The sequence below is a fragment of the Dermacentor andersoni genome, chromosome 5, assembly GCF_023375885.2.
Source record: "Dermacentor andersoni chromosome 5, qqDerAnde1_hic_scaffold, whole genome shotgun sequence".
In the NCBI taxonomy this organism is placed as follows: Eukaryota; Metazoa; Arthropoda; class Arachnida; order Ixodida; family Ixodidae; genus Dermacentor; species Dermacentor andersoni.
The window spans coordinates 138037768-138054528 of record NC_092818.1 but is presented as its reverse complement, the minus strand read 5'-3'; the positions used below and the strand labels follow the sequence as shown (position 1 = coordinate 138054528).

At 43.3% G+C, this 16761-nt stretch overlaps 1 protein-coding gene across 1 annotated transcript in view; it reads left to right on the top strand.

Annotated features, from left to right (window-relative positions):
• The first annotated feature begins 5939 nt into the window (after positions 1 to 5939).
• Positions 5940 to 16761, top strand: part of Nct (Nicastrin) — a 66839-nt gene continuing 56017 nt past the window's right edge. The window contains exons 1-6 of the mRNA XM_050178696.2: positions 5940 to 6002; positions 6302 to 6415; positions 6615 to 6738; positions 6842 to 6963; positions 7202 to 7350; positions 13604 to 13751. Of these exons, the coding sequence (XP_050034653.1) occupies positions 5951 to 6002; positions 6302 to 6415; positions 6615 to 6738; positions 6842 to 6963; positions 7202 to 7350; positions 13604 to 13751 (709 nt within the window). The 5' untranslated portion in view covers positions 5940 to 5950. The remainder of the gene's footprint in view (positions 6003 to 6301; positions 6416 to 6614; positions 6739 to 6841; positions 6964 to 7201; positions 7351 to 13603; positions 13752 to 16761) is intronic.

Genomic DNA, 16761 nt, shown 5'->3' with positions numbered 1-16761 from the left:
CTGAGGAAATCACGCTGGCCCCGGTAGTAAAATAAAGAAAAGGAGTACGACGTACGTTCAATAAGCAAAGTATATTTTTGACGTTTCGGTTGGTGTACCAGCCGAAACGTCAGTCAAATATACTGCGCTTATTCGACGTACGTCGTACTCCTTTTTTCATTGAATATATATATATATATATATATATATATATATATACGAGGGAAGATAATGCGGTTAGCAATGTAGTGACACACAGTAGTAGCACCACCGAAACGTCAACGATGAAACAGACACGCCTCATCATGCATGAGGCGTGTCTGCAACCTGGCACTTCTAATCGCGCTTCTTCTTTGGACACGCGGTGCCACCTAGCAGCGCCACCAATAAGTCCTCGTGTAGTTCGCGTATAAATAGATATTCAGAGAAGATTGTCTGAATATGTGTGATGCGGGTTCAGATCCGCCCAACACCGCAGAGTTTCGAAACTTGAGTTCTTCTTTTTTTTTATTTGTCATTGAAGAACGGCATACGACCATTGACCCAAGTTCTCATCAAAGCGGTTCACTGAAGAGCGGCACATATCTATTCGCACAGATACAGTGATCCAATGTGGTATCGAAGAGTTTCACAGACGAGCTGCACATACCAATGGGACCCAAGTTGGCGTCAAAGAAGTTCATTGAAGAGCTGTACATACCGATTTGCACATACCTAGCCACACAAGTTCACGTCAAGGAGTTCTATTCAAGTTTGCTGCAGACCCACTCGCACATTCTTACCATTTGCCAAGTTGGCATCAAAAAAGGTTCATTGAACACTGGCACACACCCAGTGCCACATGCCCAGCGACCCAAGTTGTTCCGTTGTCAAAGTGTGCGATGAAATGTACTGGTGTTCCAGTAACTTTCGAGCTTCAATGCATTAAGGTACGTCTATTTAAAAAACTGAGTGGAACAGCAATTACCCGCCGTGGTTGCTCAGTGGCTATGGTGTTAGGCTGCTGAGCACGAGGTCGCGGGATCGAATCCCGGCCACGGCGGCCGCATTTCGATGACGGCGAAATGCGAAAACACCCGTGTACTTAGATTTAGACGCACGTTAAAGAACCCCAGGTGGTCGAAATTTCCGGAGTCCTCCACTACAGCGTGCCTCATAATCAGAAAGTGGTTTTGGCACGTAAAACCCCATAATTAGAGTGGAACAGCAATCCATTTTTACTAGCAAGTTTTACTGCGCATATCTCAACTTTGATCCTTGTTTCAAAATTACCCGCCGTGGTTGCTTAGTGGCTATGGTGTTGGGCTGCTGAGCACGAGGTCGCGGGATCGAATCCCGGCCACGGCGGCCGCATTTCGATGGAGGCGAAATGCGAAAACACCCGTGTACTTAGATTTAGGTACACGTTAAAAACCCCAGGTGATCAAAATTTCCGGAGTCCCCCACTACGGCGTGCCTCATAATCAGAAAGTGGTTTTGGCACGTAAAACCCCATAATTTAATTTTTTTTTCAAAATTTGTTGTACTTCGATATGTAAAAGCATTGTGAAATCAATGCCTTGAATTTGTGTATTGCAATATGGGCGCTAAAGTAATTAGTTTACGAGTTAATTATAGTTATATTTTGTGAATCCCTCATTGTGAGTATTGCTTTTCAGTAAAAGTAATGCGTACCTGTTCGAGTATTCCAGGTCATTAAGCAGATTTGTTCTACATGTAGCAGGAGATCTTTAAAATGTTTGTTAATGTTAAAATAAAACACCTGGTGCATATTTCTACCACGCGACCGGCTTCCCACGCTTCACACACATACACTTTTTTTTCACTTTGACGCTCCTAATGATAACGCATTGATGGTCTATGTACTAGTATTCTTGCTTTGCCGTTATTCACAGTTTTGTACATTTGTTCTGGCGTTGGACGCCTACAATTGCGCCGCATGCGAATTCTAAGCACTGCAACGGTCCTGTGTCGGAACACCGGGTAGTACATGAGCTGGTCTATTCGAAGAGGCGGGCATTAGTTGCATAAGAAAGAATGCATAATCGACTAATTGACAAAATTTCACTAAGTGAGTTTTAAGTCAGTTACCTTCTAGTCGAGGAGTTCGCAAGATGGATCCACTTGGAACGAATTCTCAGGATGACATCAGTTTTGATATATTAATTCCCAAACTTTGTGGAAGAATGCATTGGTGTTCCAGTTACTTTCTTGCTTCAATGCATAAAACGCCGTTTTGTTAAGAAAGTAAGAGGGACGACAGTGCGTTTTTGCCGCAAGTTTTACGGCGCATATCTCGTAAACGGTGCCATCCACACAATTCTTTTCGAGTAGATATGCCTTGCTGTCCCACCCGCTGGAAGTTGTACATTGCAACATATGTGCCATAAGAAAATTGTTAAAACGTAGTAAGTTAGTTTTTGTTAATTAACGATCATTCTTTCCAATTTTTTGTGCTGCTAATGTCCGCCTCTTCAAGAAGACCAGCTCATGGACTAGAATTGTGCTATTTGCCACAGGCAATTTTTAAAAATTTTTGAATGCGTTCGCTGAAACACCCTGTATATCCAAGCCCAATTTTCGGGGTCTTGAGACTGTACAGGGCCATGTCTTCTGGACATACTTTGGCATGTTTCAGTGGTTATCAAATGGCTGCGGCGATCACCATTGCCTCGATCATCCAGTCACAAAGTTTATCACCACCAATTAGCCCTTTGAGGTGCTACACATTCGCCATTTTTCAAGTGTACCAAACCACCACCTTGCTCTCTTATTGTCAAAGAGACCACGTGCAACGTATTCTCGCGTTATTGCAGATCATCGATCTTCTCTTCTGAAAAAAACCTATTTAACCACGGCAAGATCAGTGCCTCCTTTGTGGTGTTCGCTGTGGGGGTCTCACCCGTGCTCTTGGGACAAAGGAACGACAACACAGTGGTGCAAACAATCACAAGGGCATTTATTGCACCTTTCATAGACTAATGCCTGCTAGCTGAGTTGCTATCCACAATACATGCCGATGTGCGCGCGAAAAAACGACGAAGTCCGACTCGCCGCGACCGGACTGCGAGCGAATATGTTCGCCCCATGCTGGACACCAACAACTGGTCGTTCGCGTGTACGGTCATGCGAACGGTGGCGCGTTCGAACGATCGTGTTCGTCCATTCCGGCGTCCCGCTCCTAGGCCGTGCGAGACGGTCTCGCAGAAGCATGGATCGGCGCACGCGCGGTACGTCCGCGGCGTTTGCCGACCCTCAAGCCAAATGGGGAGAGCCTACTCCCTATCGCGCCCGACCAACCCCGCCGTTAGGTGGCGCTAGCAATGCCACACTGGATAAGCGAAGGCAATAGATATATAGAAACACATAAAAAACAATAGCAACAAACGGGAAGAGAAATACAGCCATAATGAAACACGAGATGCCCCGGGGTATGTGGAAAGGTGTAATGCTTCCAGGCCTTACATTTGGAAATGCCGTTGTTTGCTTGAAATCAGGAATACAATCAGGACTCGATGGCAACCAAAGGAAAGACCAACGGAAAGAGTACAAATGAAGCAGGGTGATATGGGCTGGACAAGTTTTGAAGTGAAGGAAGCTCACAGTAAAATTGATTATGAAAAGCGACTGAGGAATATGGAAGAAAGTAAATGGGCTGGGAGAGTGTTGAGGTATTTGTACAGGAAAAACATTGATTCACAGTGGAGGAAAATAACTAGCAAGCATACCAGCAACTATGCGCCATGTAGGGTGAGCAGCACAGCAACAAAGAATGTCAAGCGGAAAGTCAGAGAGCCTGAAATAATCTCATGGGTGGCGGCAATGGAAAAGAAACCAGGCATGAGTAATTAATAAAGAAAAAAAACGAAATCAGGAAAGAAACAACTTATGATAACTCAGAGGGAAGCTCGTTACTTTTCAAAGCGAGATCAGGATGCCTTAGAACACGCACCTATAAAGCGAGATATACGAAGGAAGAAGAAGCATGAGCTTGCTGCGGTAAAGCTAGGGAAACGATGGAGCATGTTTTATTAGAATGCGAAGATATCTGCCCAGCGGTCGACTTAGGCACCACTGGCCTCCTTGAAGCCCTTGGGTTCAGCGAGAGCAGTGGGAAAGTAAACATGTCGGCAATAGAGATTAGTAAGAGGCGACTTGAAGATTGGTGGAAGAAAAGCAGGGAAACGACAAAAAACGGAGACGTACAAAAACAAAGCTCACAATAGGGGGTCAGAAATTTTGGTTATGGGAATTAATTATGGTTTTTTTTTCTTTCCTTTTTTAACCTAGGTAGAAGATTAGGCAGTATAATAGCAAGAGCTTGGTGGCGCAACCCACCGCCCCATTCCAAAGGGGACGCTCATAACAACCATCCATCCATTCATCCGCGCTACCTCTCGTAATGCGCTGCAACCAGACCGACCGCCGCCGGCACCAAGCTACATGGAGAAGCCGGATTACAGGAGACGCGGGACGTGCGGGGAAAACAACAAATCAGGGGCCGCGCGAGAATCGCGCATCCCCACATCGCATAGCCTTAATGCACGTCACCACTCCAAGCATCGCAAATATGGCAAAGCTGTGTGATTTGGCTTCTAGACAAGTGAGTTTACTCTTGGTGCAAAGAGCGTATGGTGACCGCATGCCCACACAGACCAACGACTGTTTTATCCGCGAGCAGCTCGATCAGGCGCCACTCTCACTTGGGATAAATCAGTCGCCGTTTAGTACGCATTGTCCCATGTGACGACGTGAACGGCGACTGAGCTTGCTGGTTTTCTTACCGCAATAAATCATGTCACGTGAGTGCTGCCGAGAAAATAGGCTGTCTTTTGTGGTTCGAAGTCAGCTCTTCAGAGTCTGCTGTCGAGTCTACGTCGCGGAACTTATGGCCAGCTTCGAGACTGAGACTCGGAAGGCACACCATAGTGATCCTAATAAGGGGCACCATATCGTTATTCAGTGAAGCCGAGTCATTGCAGCATCGTTGATAATGACTTCACTGACGGTGCCGCCCGGTACGTCCACAGTGATACCCGGGCACTTTCAAGCTGTCAGCGTGGCGTAGGTGGCGTTACGAGCCAGTTCACTGGCTGGTGGCGCCACGCTGACAGCTAGGAACTCCTTGTGTCTCTTGAACTGTCGCATGCGCATTCTCCACCGTTCCGTGACGCTGCAGCTGCCACAAAGTCTCCCCCGCTGTGATGCAACGTTCACAATGGCTTGTTATTTTCTAATTGAAATGGTTGCATTTCTGCGAGCTTTCCCATACCTTCAGTGTATAAGTAGCAAACCAGGCACTCGTCTGGTTGGCCTCCCTACCTTTCCTCTTCTTGCTTTCTTTTTCTCCTTCATGCGAGTGTGATGAGTCAGTCGAGCACCTTCTTTTCTTTGCTGATGCTAACACCCTGCTGATACTGATACGACGACCTGCGCCTTCTGCTCCGCACTGTGTCAGATCGTCAGGACTGGAGGATATTCTCAGCGACAAAGGTATGGGCCTGATACATACTCAGCTCAGAAAGTGACACGTGCGTGGCTTCAGTTCTTGAAATTGGCATACCTTTGGGACCGCCTACGTTGATGCCCTATGTTGTGTTTTCTTTTCGGGTATGATCGTCGTCATGTATTTTAAGCGTTTTAACTAACGTTGGAGCTGCACAACTTCAGAAGCGCATGAAGTTAGGCACATTGAAGTGCCTTCAGCCCAACGCACCGGCCACGGCGCATTTGAAAAGCGCGGCTGATGATCGCACTTTTAGCAGAAACCGAAACACGAAGTGCTCTTTGCCAAATAATGAACATTAATTATATCTAATATCAAAACTTTTGAAAACAATATACATATATAATACACCTTGACTCTATTTAGTATTCTGTGCGTGGTTTTGCTTTGATTGCCTCTCTGGCTAAGCATTCGTGCATGTCGTCGTTTCCGCTTAGTATCGCCAGACAGCGCTGCTGCCAAAATATGGCGCTGTCATATCGGATAAGAATATTTCTAATACAAGTTTTATTTGTATGTAAGTACACGTTTTATACTACTGATGAGCTTGCCGAGTTATTGATGCATTAGAGAAGTACAAAACCGTGCGTTGGGTCACCGCTGCATGAAACGGAAACCCTCAAAAGCAAGCAGCCTTCGTTCGCGGCATGACTTGGCGCTGCCGATCGTACTCTTGTCAACACTTTTTTTATGTTTCATGTGACGATTGAGCGACGAGCTGTCTTCGACAGCGCTTATTGTGGCTTATACGGAAGGGACTAAGCTATTGCCTTTAAAATTTGCATCATGTTAATGCATTTTGTTGTCTTGTTTCAGCCATCATTGATCAAGTTTTGCCGGATAGGACGAGCCTGAAGATATATCAACCTATCCAGGCCGAATTCTACTGTTTCCGAAGACTTAACGGGACACACGAATTTGGATGTTCGTGTAAGCAAACTTTTCATTGATTTGCACTGAAACGTTGGACATTGTTCTCAATAAAACAAGTTTGACGCTTGCTCTGCTCAGCTGTGCGTCGTAGTTGGCGGATACGCCTACGACTCGTGCGCATCGCCCGCGATAACGAACGTTATCTAACGTCTACTTTCGTTTCATCTACGTCTGCCTGGTTCTTTATCCTCTGCAGCTGAGAGGAGTGGGAACGTTGGCGTAATTCACGTTGTGTCGACCGAAGAGGATGTCCAGTTTATTCTTGATGATGACAGCGGCGTCAAATACATTGCTGCTCTCCGCTCGGATTTCTTCAACATGTAAGTTGCGGCAATTTTCATTTGCTGTGCGTTTTCAGTGTAGTGTTCGGGGCCCCCTCCGTAAGGTAAGATTTACAACACAATTTACGTTTTCTCTTTTCAGGGGTAACATGACAAAGCTCCAAGACTCTGGCCGGGTTACCGGTGTAATTGTGCTACGGAGTAGGCAAGACCTCCCAGAAGAAGGCTTTTCGCCAGACAGCACATGTCCAAATGATGGCTTTGGTAAGCTTATTGTACGCTTTTTAGTGATATGCATGCCTCTAATATTGCTCTTATGCTAGCTTTGCAGTAGCTTGGTGTTATCCAAGCTCACTACTTTGTCTGTGCCTCACTGTAGGTAAGTGTATAGGGATAGATTGAGAGCCTAAGCTACAGTCTAGGTCTTTGTATATGCAACAAAGCTTGTTTGGTCGAGATGTTCTTGTGTATGGCAACCGCCTAACGTAGCGCTGTATTTCAGGCCTGTACAGTGACCACAACCAGTACTCTGGTTGTAAAAAGGTTTCCTGGAATGCCAAGAATCCGGGTACCGACATGTTTTTCACTCGCTGGAACTTTCCAATCTTCTTGGTTGATAATGAGACAAGTATTGACATTATCGTCAATAAGGTGAGTGTTTGCTGTTCCACTAAGGTTTCTACTGCATTTTTTGTGTTCAGAAAGCTTGACGCACAGATGTCTTAGTATCTTAATTGTCTTTATGTTGAGTTGTATTTGTTGACATGGTCAGCACTACACCACTGCTTTTGTTGCTTTTGTATCAAAACATTTTCTGTGCTACTGACTTCGACTTCACTCAACTTCCCAATACTGTGAAATCTCTGGAGAAGCCACAGTACATGCTCTAGTGCAGGAGACTGAGCAGCCAAAGCTTCTTCTGAGAGAAATACAGAGGGCAGGGACATGTATGTTCTTACATTTGGGCTCCAGAGAACCTTTACTATTAGCTCTAGCTTGGGGCCAAATCCGATTGCCCTATTCAGAGACATGGAAAATGCAGAAATGCCTTTATGGGAAAACTACCAAACCAATTTGAATTAACCTTGTTGCATTTTACGGGAAAGTTCAATTCTAGTGACTCTAGGAGGTAGACTGTCAATTTAGGGCCTGGAATTTTTCAGAAAACTTTCTAAAAATTTGTAAGTTTCAAAACGTCGAAGCACAAAGTTTACAAATCCGTAACTCTGAGTCAAAAACAGATACCACAGTATTGTAAACTGCATCTGTTATAGCATCTAAAGCAGACAAATTTGATATATGAATTGACAGCTTACATAAAATTGTTACAATGTTTAAAAGGATTTTGCAAAAGTCCTACTCACAAATTAGTATAATATGTATTATTATGTGTACTTTACAGAATTGTGATATCATTTTTTATTGCAGAGTGTCAGAGTTTTAAAATTGATACTTGAGTTCATTTCTTTAATTTTGCAGGTTTCACGAATTTTTCTAGAAAGTGTTGGTGGCATGTAATGAAACTTTACTTGCTACTGCTATAACATTTTAACCTTTCTTTTTAAATGCAACAAACCTCATCAAAATCGGTGCAGTGGTTGTCGAGAAAAACTATTTCCTCTTTCCCATGTATAGTCAGATTCCTTTACAACAAAGTGCTCAGGACCTCCAAAATCCTTTGTTATACAGGTCACTTCATTGTAATGATTGTACACCATGCCATTCCAATAGAGCTGGTCAAGCACATTTAGCAAAAAAAAAACCTTTTTTCAACAGTGAATTCAAGAAATACTTAGTGAGAGAATTTTATCATTTTTGTCTGCCTACTTCATCCGATGGATAGCCAGAAGAAATTATTGCAAATTCGGAATAGCGAAAGCCGGCACATATTCAAAACGACAGTGGAAAATAATAAATTTCTTCTTGAACTGACCCAGTCGGGATAAACCAATAAGTAAGCTTCATTCATGTAAAAAAACCAGTAGACACCGCAAACATTTCATGAGTTTTTCTGTCACCATGCCTTTAATCATACCAATGATGCTCAACTATCTTTTCAGCGATGCTTACAATCATTGTACTTATTTCCAACTGGCCCAGATGAAATAATCAATGTCATAATTTAAAGGTTGCAGGAGCAGACCTGGACCGAATCACTTCCATTAATATTAAGTTAGTAGCTCATCTTACCACCCACCCGTAATCTCATGTTATGAATTTGCTCTTTTAGACTGAAGTATTTCCAATTCAACTAAAAGAAAGCAAAAATTATTCCATTATTTAAAAATGGTGGCCACTCCTACATTTCTAATTATCGCCCTATTGCTATTCTTCCTTTTTGTAGCGTGGTTATTGAAAAATGTATTGAAAAGTGCTTAACAAAATACTTCTCTACATTAAGCATTCTTTTGCCAAATGAATTTGGCTTAAAGGTAGGTTCCTCGACTGGTTGTTCTATACTTTATTTCACAGATAAAATGGAAAGTGCTATAGATACTGCTTTCTATGCAGGATCTGTTTTTATCGATCTATCCAAACCATTTAATTCCATAAACCACGTCATCTTACTTGCTAAACTATGGGCAGTAGGCGTCAATGGCCCAGCATTAGCACTTATAAAAAAGTTACCTAACAGATAGACAACAGGCTGTGTATTTTAGTTCCTCACTTTCTAATTTTAGAATAACCAATAAAGGGGACCCGCAGGAGTCTATACTTGGCCTACTACTATTCCTGCTTCATATAAATGGTTTACCCCTTTGTTTATCAGAAACTGAGGCCTTCCTTTACACTGACGACACCACATTACTTGCAACCGATCATTCACTAACTTCTCTGATTACTAAGCTAAACACTGATCTGAAAAATATTTTAACGTGGAGCCACCATAACTCGCTAAGAATGAATCCTACCAAAACGTCCTTTATGTTTTTTCATTCGGATCATATGACACCAGAATTCAGTCCCACTGTCAGGCTAAACTCTCTTGTCATCAGTGCAGTTAATGAATGCTCATTTCTTGGTATAATTCTAGCCTCAAGTTTAAAATTTACATATCACCTATATGAAATGTAAACTTGCTCCCAGTATTCCAATTTTACTTAAAGTTAGGTATTATTTTAGCAAACCAACATTGCTAACCTTGTATTATTCTTTTATTCACAGCCATCTCAATTTTTACATTACAACGTGGGGTAACACATATAGCACTACTACAGCATTTACAGAATCAGCCATCCGGATATTATCGTTCAGCTCATTCTACTGCAGTGCTTCTGATATCCTTCGCAACCACTGAATACTTTCAGTAAATAATCTAGTTAAATATAAGTTAGCCATAATGTTATTTAAAATAACATAGAATCCTCCCCCAACAAATATATTTTCTGAGGCTACTTTGGTTAACTTAAACCGCACAAGATTTGCAGCTAACAACAATTTCTTATTGTCATGGAAAACAGTCTGATTATTTCGCAGCATTATCTATTTGGAACAGCCTCCCACTAGATGTCAAGTGCTGTTCTTTAGGTCTCTTCAAGAAAACATTATTCACTTTCCTACTAGATAACCAAAATTATCCACATGTCTAAACTATTCACTCTTGCTCATTTCATTTTCGTTTTTCCTTTTTTCTGGTTTGTTCTGTTGCAAAAGCCTTAACTACTGTTTTAATTCTACTACTAGTTATTGACTTTATATTATTTGCAGTTTGTACTACATTTACTTTGCATAATATTCCACTTAGTGACTTCTACATTGCTGTTTTATGCTGTATTTTTGCACAAATGTATATATTTTCTGACAGGAGGTCCCCTTTCAGCCACATGCTCTGGGACCTCCTTCTGTATACTTATACAAGCATGTATTCCACTTATGAAAGAAATAAAGTGAAACTGAAAGTGAGGCAGCAGCTGACCTTATGGCATTGAGGTTCACGTAATGCTCCATCACGAAGCACGGGAATGATGCAAGGTATATCTGCAGAATGTCGATTGGCTCTGTTGCCTCCCTTTTCAAAATCCTGCATTCGTCTGCAGGCTCTTTGCTGCCTTCGTCAACTTACGCGTTTTTCTTGTGGTTTTGACTATGTTGTCGATCATCAGTTTTGAGGAAATCATCACATGGTTGGAGAGTGGGTGATGGACAGTGAAATTGATTGCTGTCATACTTGCCGCAGAGCCCAGGGTCTTCCCACTTGGTCCTTGTTTTGGGTTCGACCAGCGCATCCTTTGTGTATTGCAGTTAAATAGCCGCTATGGCGGAAATCGGCAACACCGCTATGTGCATTCATTGTAAAGCAACAAATCAGTCATCCAGGATGCCTAAGTTTCCTCTTTGTGCAGGCAATTTTGTGGGATGGGATTTCACTGTACTGATTTTTACGATAGATATGAAAGATAGGAATTTGGGCGGGACATGCCGAATCATTCGTTATACATGTCATTTCCTAATAAAGGCATTTTGTTGTAGAGGTGTTCGACTGTATTCATATCATAGCAAAACCGCCTCTTAATTGCAAAATGCCAACCAATGTAGCTTGTCGGTTATGGCATTCTGTGACTGAGGGCAGAGTTGCAGCTTTGTTTCCCAGTCATGCTGGTGGATTCTGATGGCAGAAAAATGCAAGGAAGCTTGTGTGCCGTGAGTTTAGGTGTACGTCAAAGGACTCCAGGTGGTCAAAATTAACCTGAACCCTCCATTTTATAGCCCCTGTGTTGCTTTGGTATGTTGAATCCAATCAGTCAGTCAAACATTATTGTGAAACAGAGTATAGATCCATTGAGGGACTGTGTATATAGTATTTATAGAGTGCACATCATTTCTCAAATCTGTGTGCAGGCAACCATGTTCATTATTAAATTGCTGGTTTATATTAAAGTACATCGTTTCATTTGGTCGCTGTACGACTAGTTTAGGCTGAAGCAACCATTATGATGCTCGAGTGTCCCTGTTCTTAGCATGTCTCTGTGAAATGTATTCCTTTCCGTCAAAACAAAAAGAAAAAAGAACATTGGTGATAAAAATTACTGTGGGAGGGATTGTATAGCAGTGAGCCTTCTACATCTGTGCTGTTGGCAGTACCATTAAGTTGTGATTATTGTGTTTGTCCCTCAAGCAGTTGCAGTCAATGAAGTCTTAGAACGAGATTGTTTAGGAGACATATAGCTTAACTGTTACTTTTGTCATCTCATGTTACCATTCTGGATGGCTCAACACTACATATGCTGCCATAAGCACTTCTCAGTTGCATATATAGAGCATTATCATCACCATAATATTTCCCCAAAAGCTTCATCATGCAATCTTTTATCACCTGTCAAAGCCAGTTAGAACAATCCTTTTGGCTTGATCTCTGCTTGGTGGTCAGCAGTGTAACTTGACATGATGATTAGTGTGTTGTCATTGCAGTAGTGAGTATTGAAATGAATAGTATGTGAATAAACAAATTGATGAAAAGAACTCAACTTGGCTGGCTCAGGACATGGGGCTTCTTGTTCAGGAAAGCGATGCGCTGGTTGATCAGCTTCTCAACAAAAGTGTGAGCACGAAGAGAAACAGTGCCTCACGAAGTAGTCATTTCATGAAATACTCCACATTGAGTGAAACTGCAATTTTCTTTCGTTGTGCTGTATTTTTTTTTAACATGCCTTGACGTTGGTAGGCTACCCAACATGAAAGTAAGAAACTTGCATGACCTCCTGTGTTGCTTGAACTTCATGATCATGAGGATCAGTTCAGTTTGGGCAAGCTGGTGCAACATATTGAAACTTTAAGCAGTGTGAAAATATGGAGGACAAGGATACATGTACAAACAAGACCACCAATTTATTACCAACGCAAAAGGAATCACCGCTGGGTAAAGATCCAAGGTGGTGCTGAAGGAAACAAGTGATGATATTCTGCTACACACGTTTTTCTTAAACAATAGCACGTAAAGGGCAGATTTCCAAAAACTTTGTGTCAGCTTTTTCCACTGCTTTCTTTAAGCTATCCAAAGGTAGGTCTGCTAAATTTTGTGCAGCCAATCTTCTTTTTACACTCCCTTAAATCAAATGAAATGCACTTGAAGTTCTTTTCAACAGCTTTAAGTATCTTGTCATGAAACAGTCCTTTTGGCAGCACTACAAATCCACTGCCCTTATCTGCCTGTAAAATCCTGACATTGTTTGCTTCAAGGTAATTGGCGACTTCCTTGAAAGGAGGCCTTTTGGGGGTTTATTTGCTTACTGTGCACTTGAGTGACAAAACACCTTCTCCAACTAGCCGCTCTATTCATATTAGAGACATTTAGCCTATCCGCTATTCCGGTAAACGGGAGCAGTTTGGGCAGATTGCCAGATTTGCGAGGGCGTAAACGTGAGCAGCCAGAGCAGTGCAGCCGCCTGGTAGCGTAGAGTTCAACCAGACAAACACAGAGCTAAAACTGCAGTAACCCACTATGTCCTGCTTCGCTACTGGTGCAATTTTTTGGCAGTGGCATAATTGTGAACACGATTACGCCACTATCGAAAATTTGCACCAGCAGCTAAGCAGAATATAGTAATTAGCTTTGTGTTTGTGTGGTTGAGCTTTGCGCCACCAGCTGGCGCCACCTAATCTGGCCGCTCACGTTTACGCCCCCTCTAAACCGGCAAACCGCCCGCGCTTGCCGGAATACCGGACGCGCTAAAAGTCTCTATTGTGTAGTGCAATCCGCCACTGTTCACACCAGGGCCAAAAGTTGATGTTGCTTGGGAGATTTGTAGCTAAACTTAACTCTTTAGTTCAGCATTTGTTTCATTTGTTGAGAAAGATTTGTGTTCCTGAAAACAGTGACATTGGTAGTACACTGATCCTGCTAGCAGGCATAGTGATGCGACATTTCATGATGCCAATGGTAATCCTTTGTATGCGTTTCTTCCAGTGTTTCAATAGCTACAACCTGCCCACGAAAGGTACGCATGAGCGCAAGTGGCCCCTGTGTGCAGCCCAGCTTAGAAGCAGGATGAGCGCAGCCAAAGACAGTGTCACCTGCATTAGGCGGAGTGAGAACTTGGTGACCATGAACCCTTGTGAGTGGCTGTCTTCGTTAGAATAGTTATCCTGGCTTTTTTAAAGTGACGCTTTCTTTGCCTCTTCGTTCGACTTTCCGACCGATGCTGCTGCTGCCACTGTCTGGCACACTGCATTGGGGAGTGGTTGAGAGCGTGTGTATACGTGACAGGAGCGCAGCAGAGAGGAAAGGCGATGCAAGAAACTCGTTTGGAAGCTTTGCACAATGTCTTCTGGAGCTCCTTGGGTGTTGCCACCTTAGCCTCGCAGCTGGAATTATCCGTGACCCCACACAAAAGCATTACAGAAATCACAGCGCTTACCTTTCTACTAATGTGCAAGTCCAGAGGGAAGCTAGATAGAGTGGTAGGCAGGAAGGGGGAACGGAGGCAGAGAATGGGTAGAAGTGATGCAGTCGTGAAACGAGTAAATAGCAACGTTGCCACTCTTTACTTGCAATTTCCATACAACGGGGGAGGTATAGGGAAAAGGTGACGTGAGAAGGCAAGGAAATGCTACTACTATAAACACGACAGCAGTTTCAAACAAATGGGGTAAATTTAATTCAAGGTACGGTATGGTACATTTCTACTATTCCTGAAAAATAAACACCATGCAGATTTGTCAAGTGGAAAACTTGCACTGAGGGTGCAGAAGCAGAGCCGCATTAAAGCGCACTGTATGGTCTCGGCGACGCTACGGAAGCGGTCACACATCAAATCAACACTGCTGTGCCCACCGCAGTAGCTTTGCAGCTATGGCATTTCTCAAAATCGCAGGTTTAATCCCATCTGCGGCAGCCACATTTCAACGGGGGCGAAGTAAAAACCGCTTGGGCACTTTTATTTAGGGACACATCAAAGAACACCACGGTGTCAAAATTAATCCATAGTCCACCACTACAACGTGACTCAATATCCGATTGTGGTTTTGTCACTCACAGCCTCATAATTCAATTAAGGTTTAATACTTCTGATACGATGCGATGTGCCATGTAAGGCAATGAATATGCTCAACCCTCTCGGAGGTTGTAAAGTCTGGCATGCAACGCGTCAAGCAAACACATCCCCCTGTATGTTCTGTATACCACACAAACAGCTGAGCTGAGGAAATTAAGCATTTGCCATCAACACCGCTGCTAATTATCGTCAGTCAAAGCAAACAGCACAGAAAGCTTTGCTTACATCGATTCCCACAGTATGTGGGATCCACATATATATTTTTTTAATATGCTATGGCCGCAGCGTGGTTTTTATGTTCATATCTGTACTACTTTGTAGACTCGTGCAATATAGACCTTTTTCCTAAATCGCTGTTTTCCTTGTTTGTGCATGCCAATGCTTATTTGTTGCAGGTGCAGTTCCATCTATAGCTACATTACGTATTCCATCTCATAAAATGCAGAAACTCTGCACATAAGCATCGATTACAAAGGGACTAAGTGGCTGTTATCCTGGCAATCTGCCTTGCAGAAAAGACAGCTTTACAATAAAGGAAATGACCAATACATGAACTTTTTTTTTTCTTAAAGAAATTTGGGATGAAGCTGTTAAAGAAATTGAAAATGCGAAATCTAGTGTGTTTCACCATCTCAGTATTTTTTTATTAAAGGGACCCTGAAACGATTTTGACAATTTTCTACAAACGTACTGAATCGTTAGAGTAGGTCCTTCTGATCATTAATTGACACATCTAAGTGCCCCACGTAAAGCGTGTAATTTATTATAAGGTTTTAAAAATGCACATCGCTGCCGATTCCAGCACACTGCTCGGCGGAATGTTAAGCCACCCCTACCCATATGACGGAAATCACCCATATGACGTCAGTCAGGCGAGCTATCCGATTGGCTGACCAGGGCGCGTGATCGATAATTTTTCCAACTTTATGGTAAACAAATGATGTTGGTAATAGTTGGAATGTTAGTTAACTTGTTTTTATAAAAAGAAAGTAACATAAAGAGAATGCACAAGAACAATTTTTCAGTACACTTAAGCACTTCCGGCCCACAGCAAGTGTCGTCTGCTTGTATTACAACATGCTCCATTCTTGACGAGAGCTCCGCCGTCAGTGTCGGTCTGTCTTTTCGCGAGCGCTATGGTTCGACTTTGTTGCGTTGTGTACTGCAAACGTAGCGACTGGCAATATGTCCAGCTGCGACATCGTGTCTCTCTGCAAGCCAGTAGACGAGTGGACTGGCTGCAGCGCATCGGACTGCCGCTATCCGATCGGCGCCAGGATTCGCGCGATTGTGGCCGTCACTTTACACCGGAAGATCACTAACGCAATAGCGTTTCGCGAGTCCAGTATTAGGGCAAACACGAGCGCAAGGGGACAATACCTGGCCGCTTGACTGTGCCGTTTAACGGGTGAGCAGAAGCGCAAATGTGAATGGTCTGCACGGTGCAGCCACCTGGTGGCATAGAGCTCAACCACACACAGTAGCAGTAACAAAACGTATTCTTCTTTGCTGGTGGTGTAAATTTTTCGCTGGAGTGTAATCATCAACGCATTGTTTTTGTAGATGTTTAAAATGTTTTCCACTTGGTTAGAGCAATATTAGCTCTTTGTTTGGCTGGTTAAGCTCTGCGCCAACAAGTAGCTGGACCGTGCAGACCGATCAGGCCGCTCACGTGCGTGTACGCTAAAGTTCCTTCATCAGCTTGAGTTTATGCCTACAGCCATCTGCCGAAACACCCAGCTTGCCTGTGGTTATGGGAATACCAGACACAGTCGGTGCTACGACAGAATGCTCGCAACGCACGCTGGTTCGATAGCTCTCGCTTGGGGTCTACGGCCAAGCGGCTAGCGGAGAGGTTTCACGCGGGCAGGGGCGGGCTCCAAAACAACCGGAAGTGGACGATGTGACATTGCATAGTGACGCAGAACCAGTGAAGGTGGAGCTTAGCCCCGATCGCTCGGCGAACGAGTTGAGGAGGAAAAGCATGGATAGGGAGGAGGGTAACTTGTAATAGCTTGTAGGTCCATTAATACACAATGCTTCACTTAAATTGTGATGCGAATGTTCTATT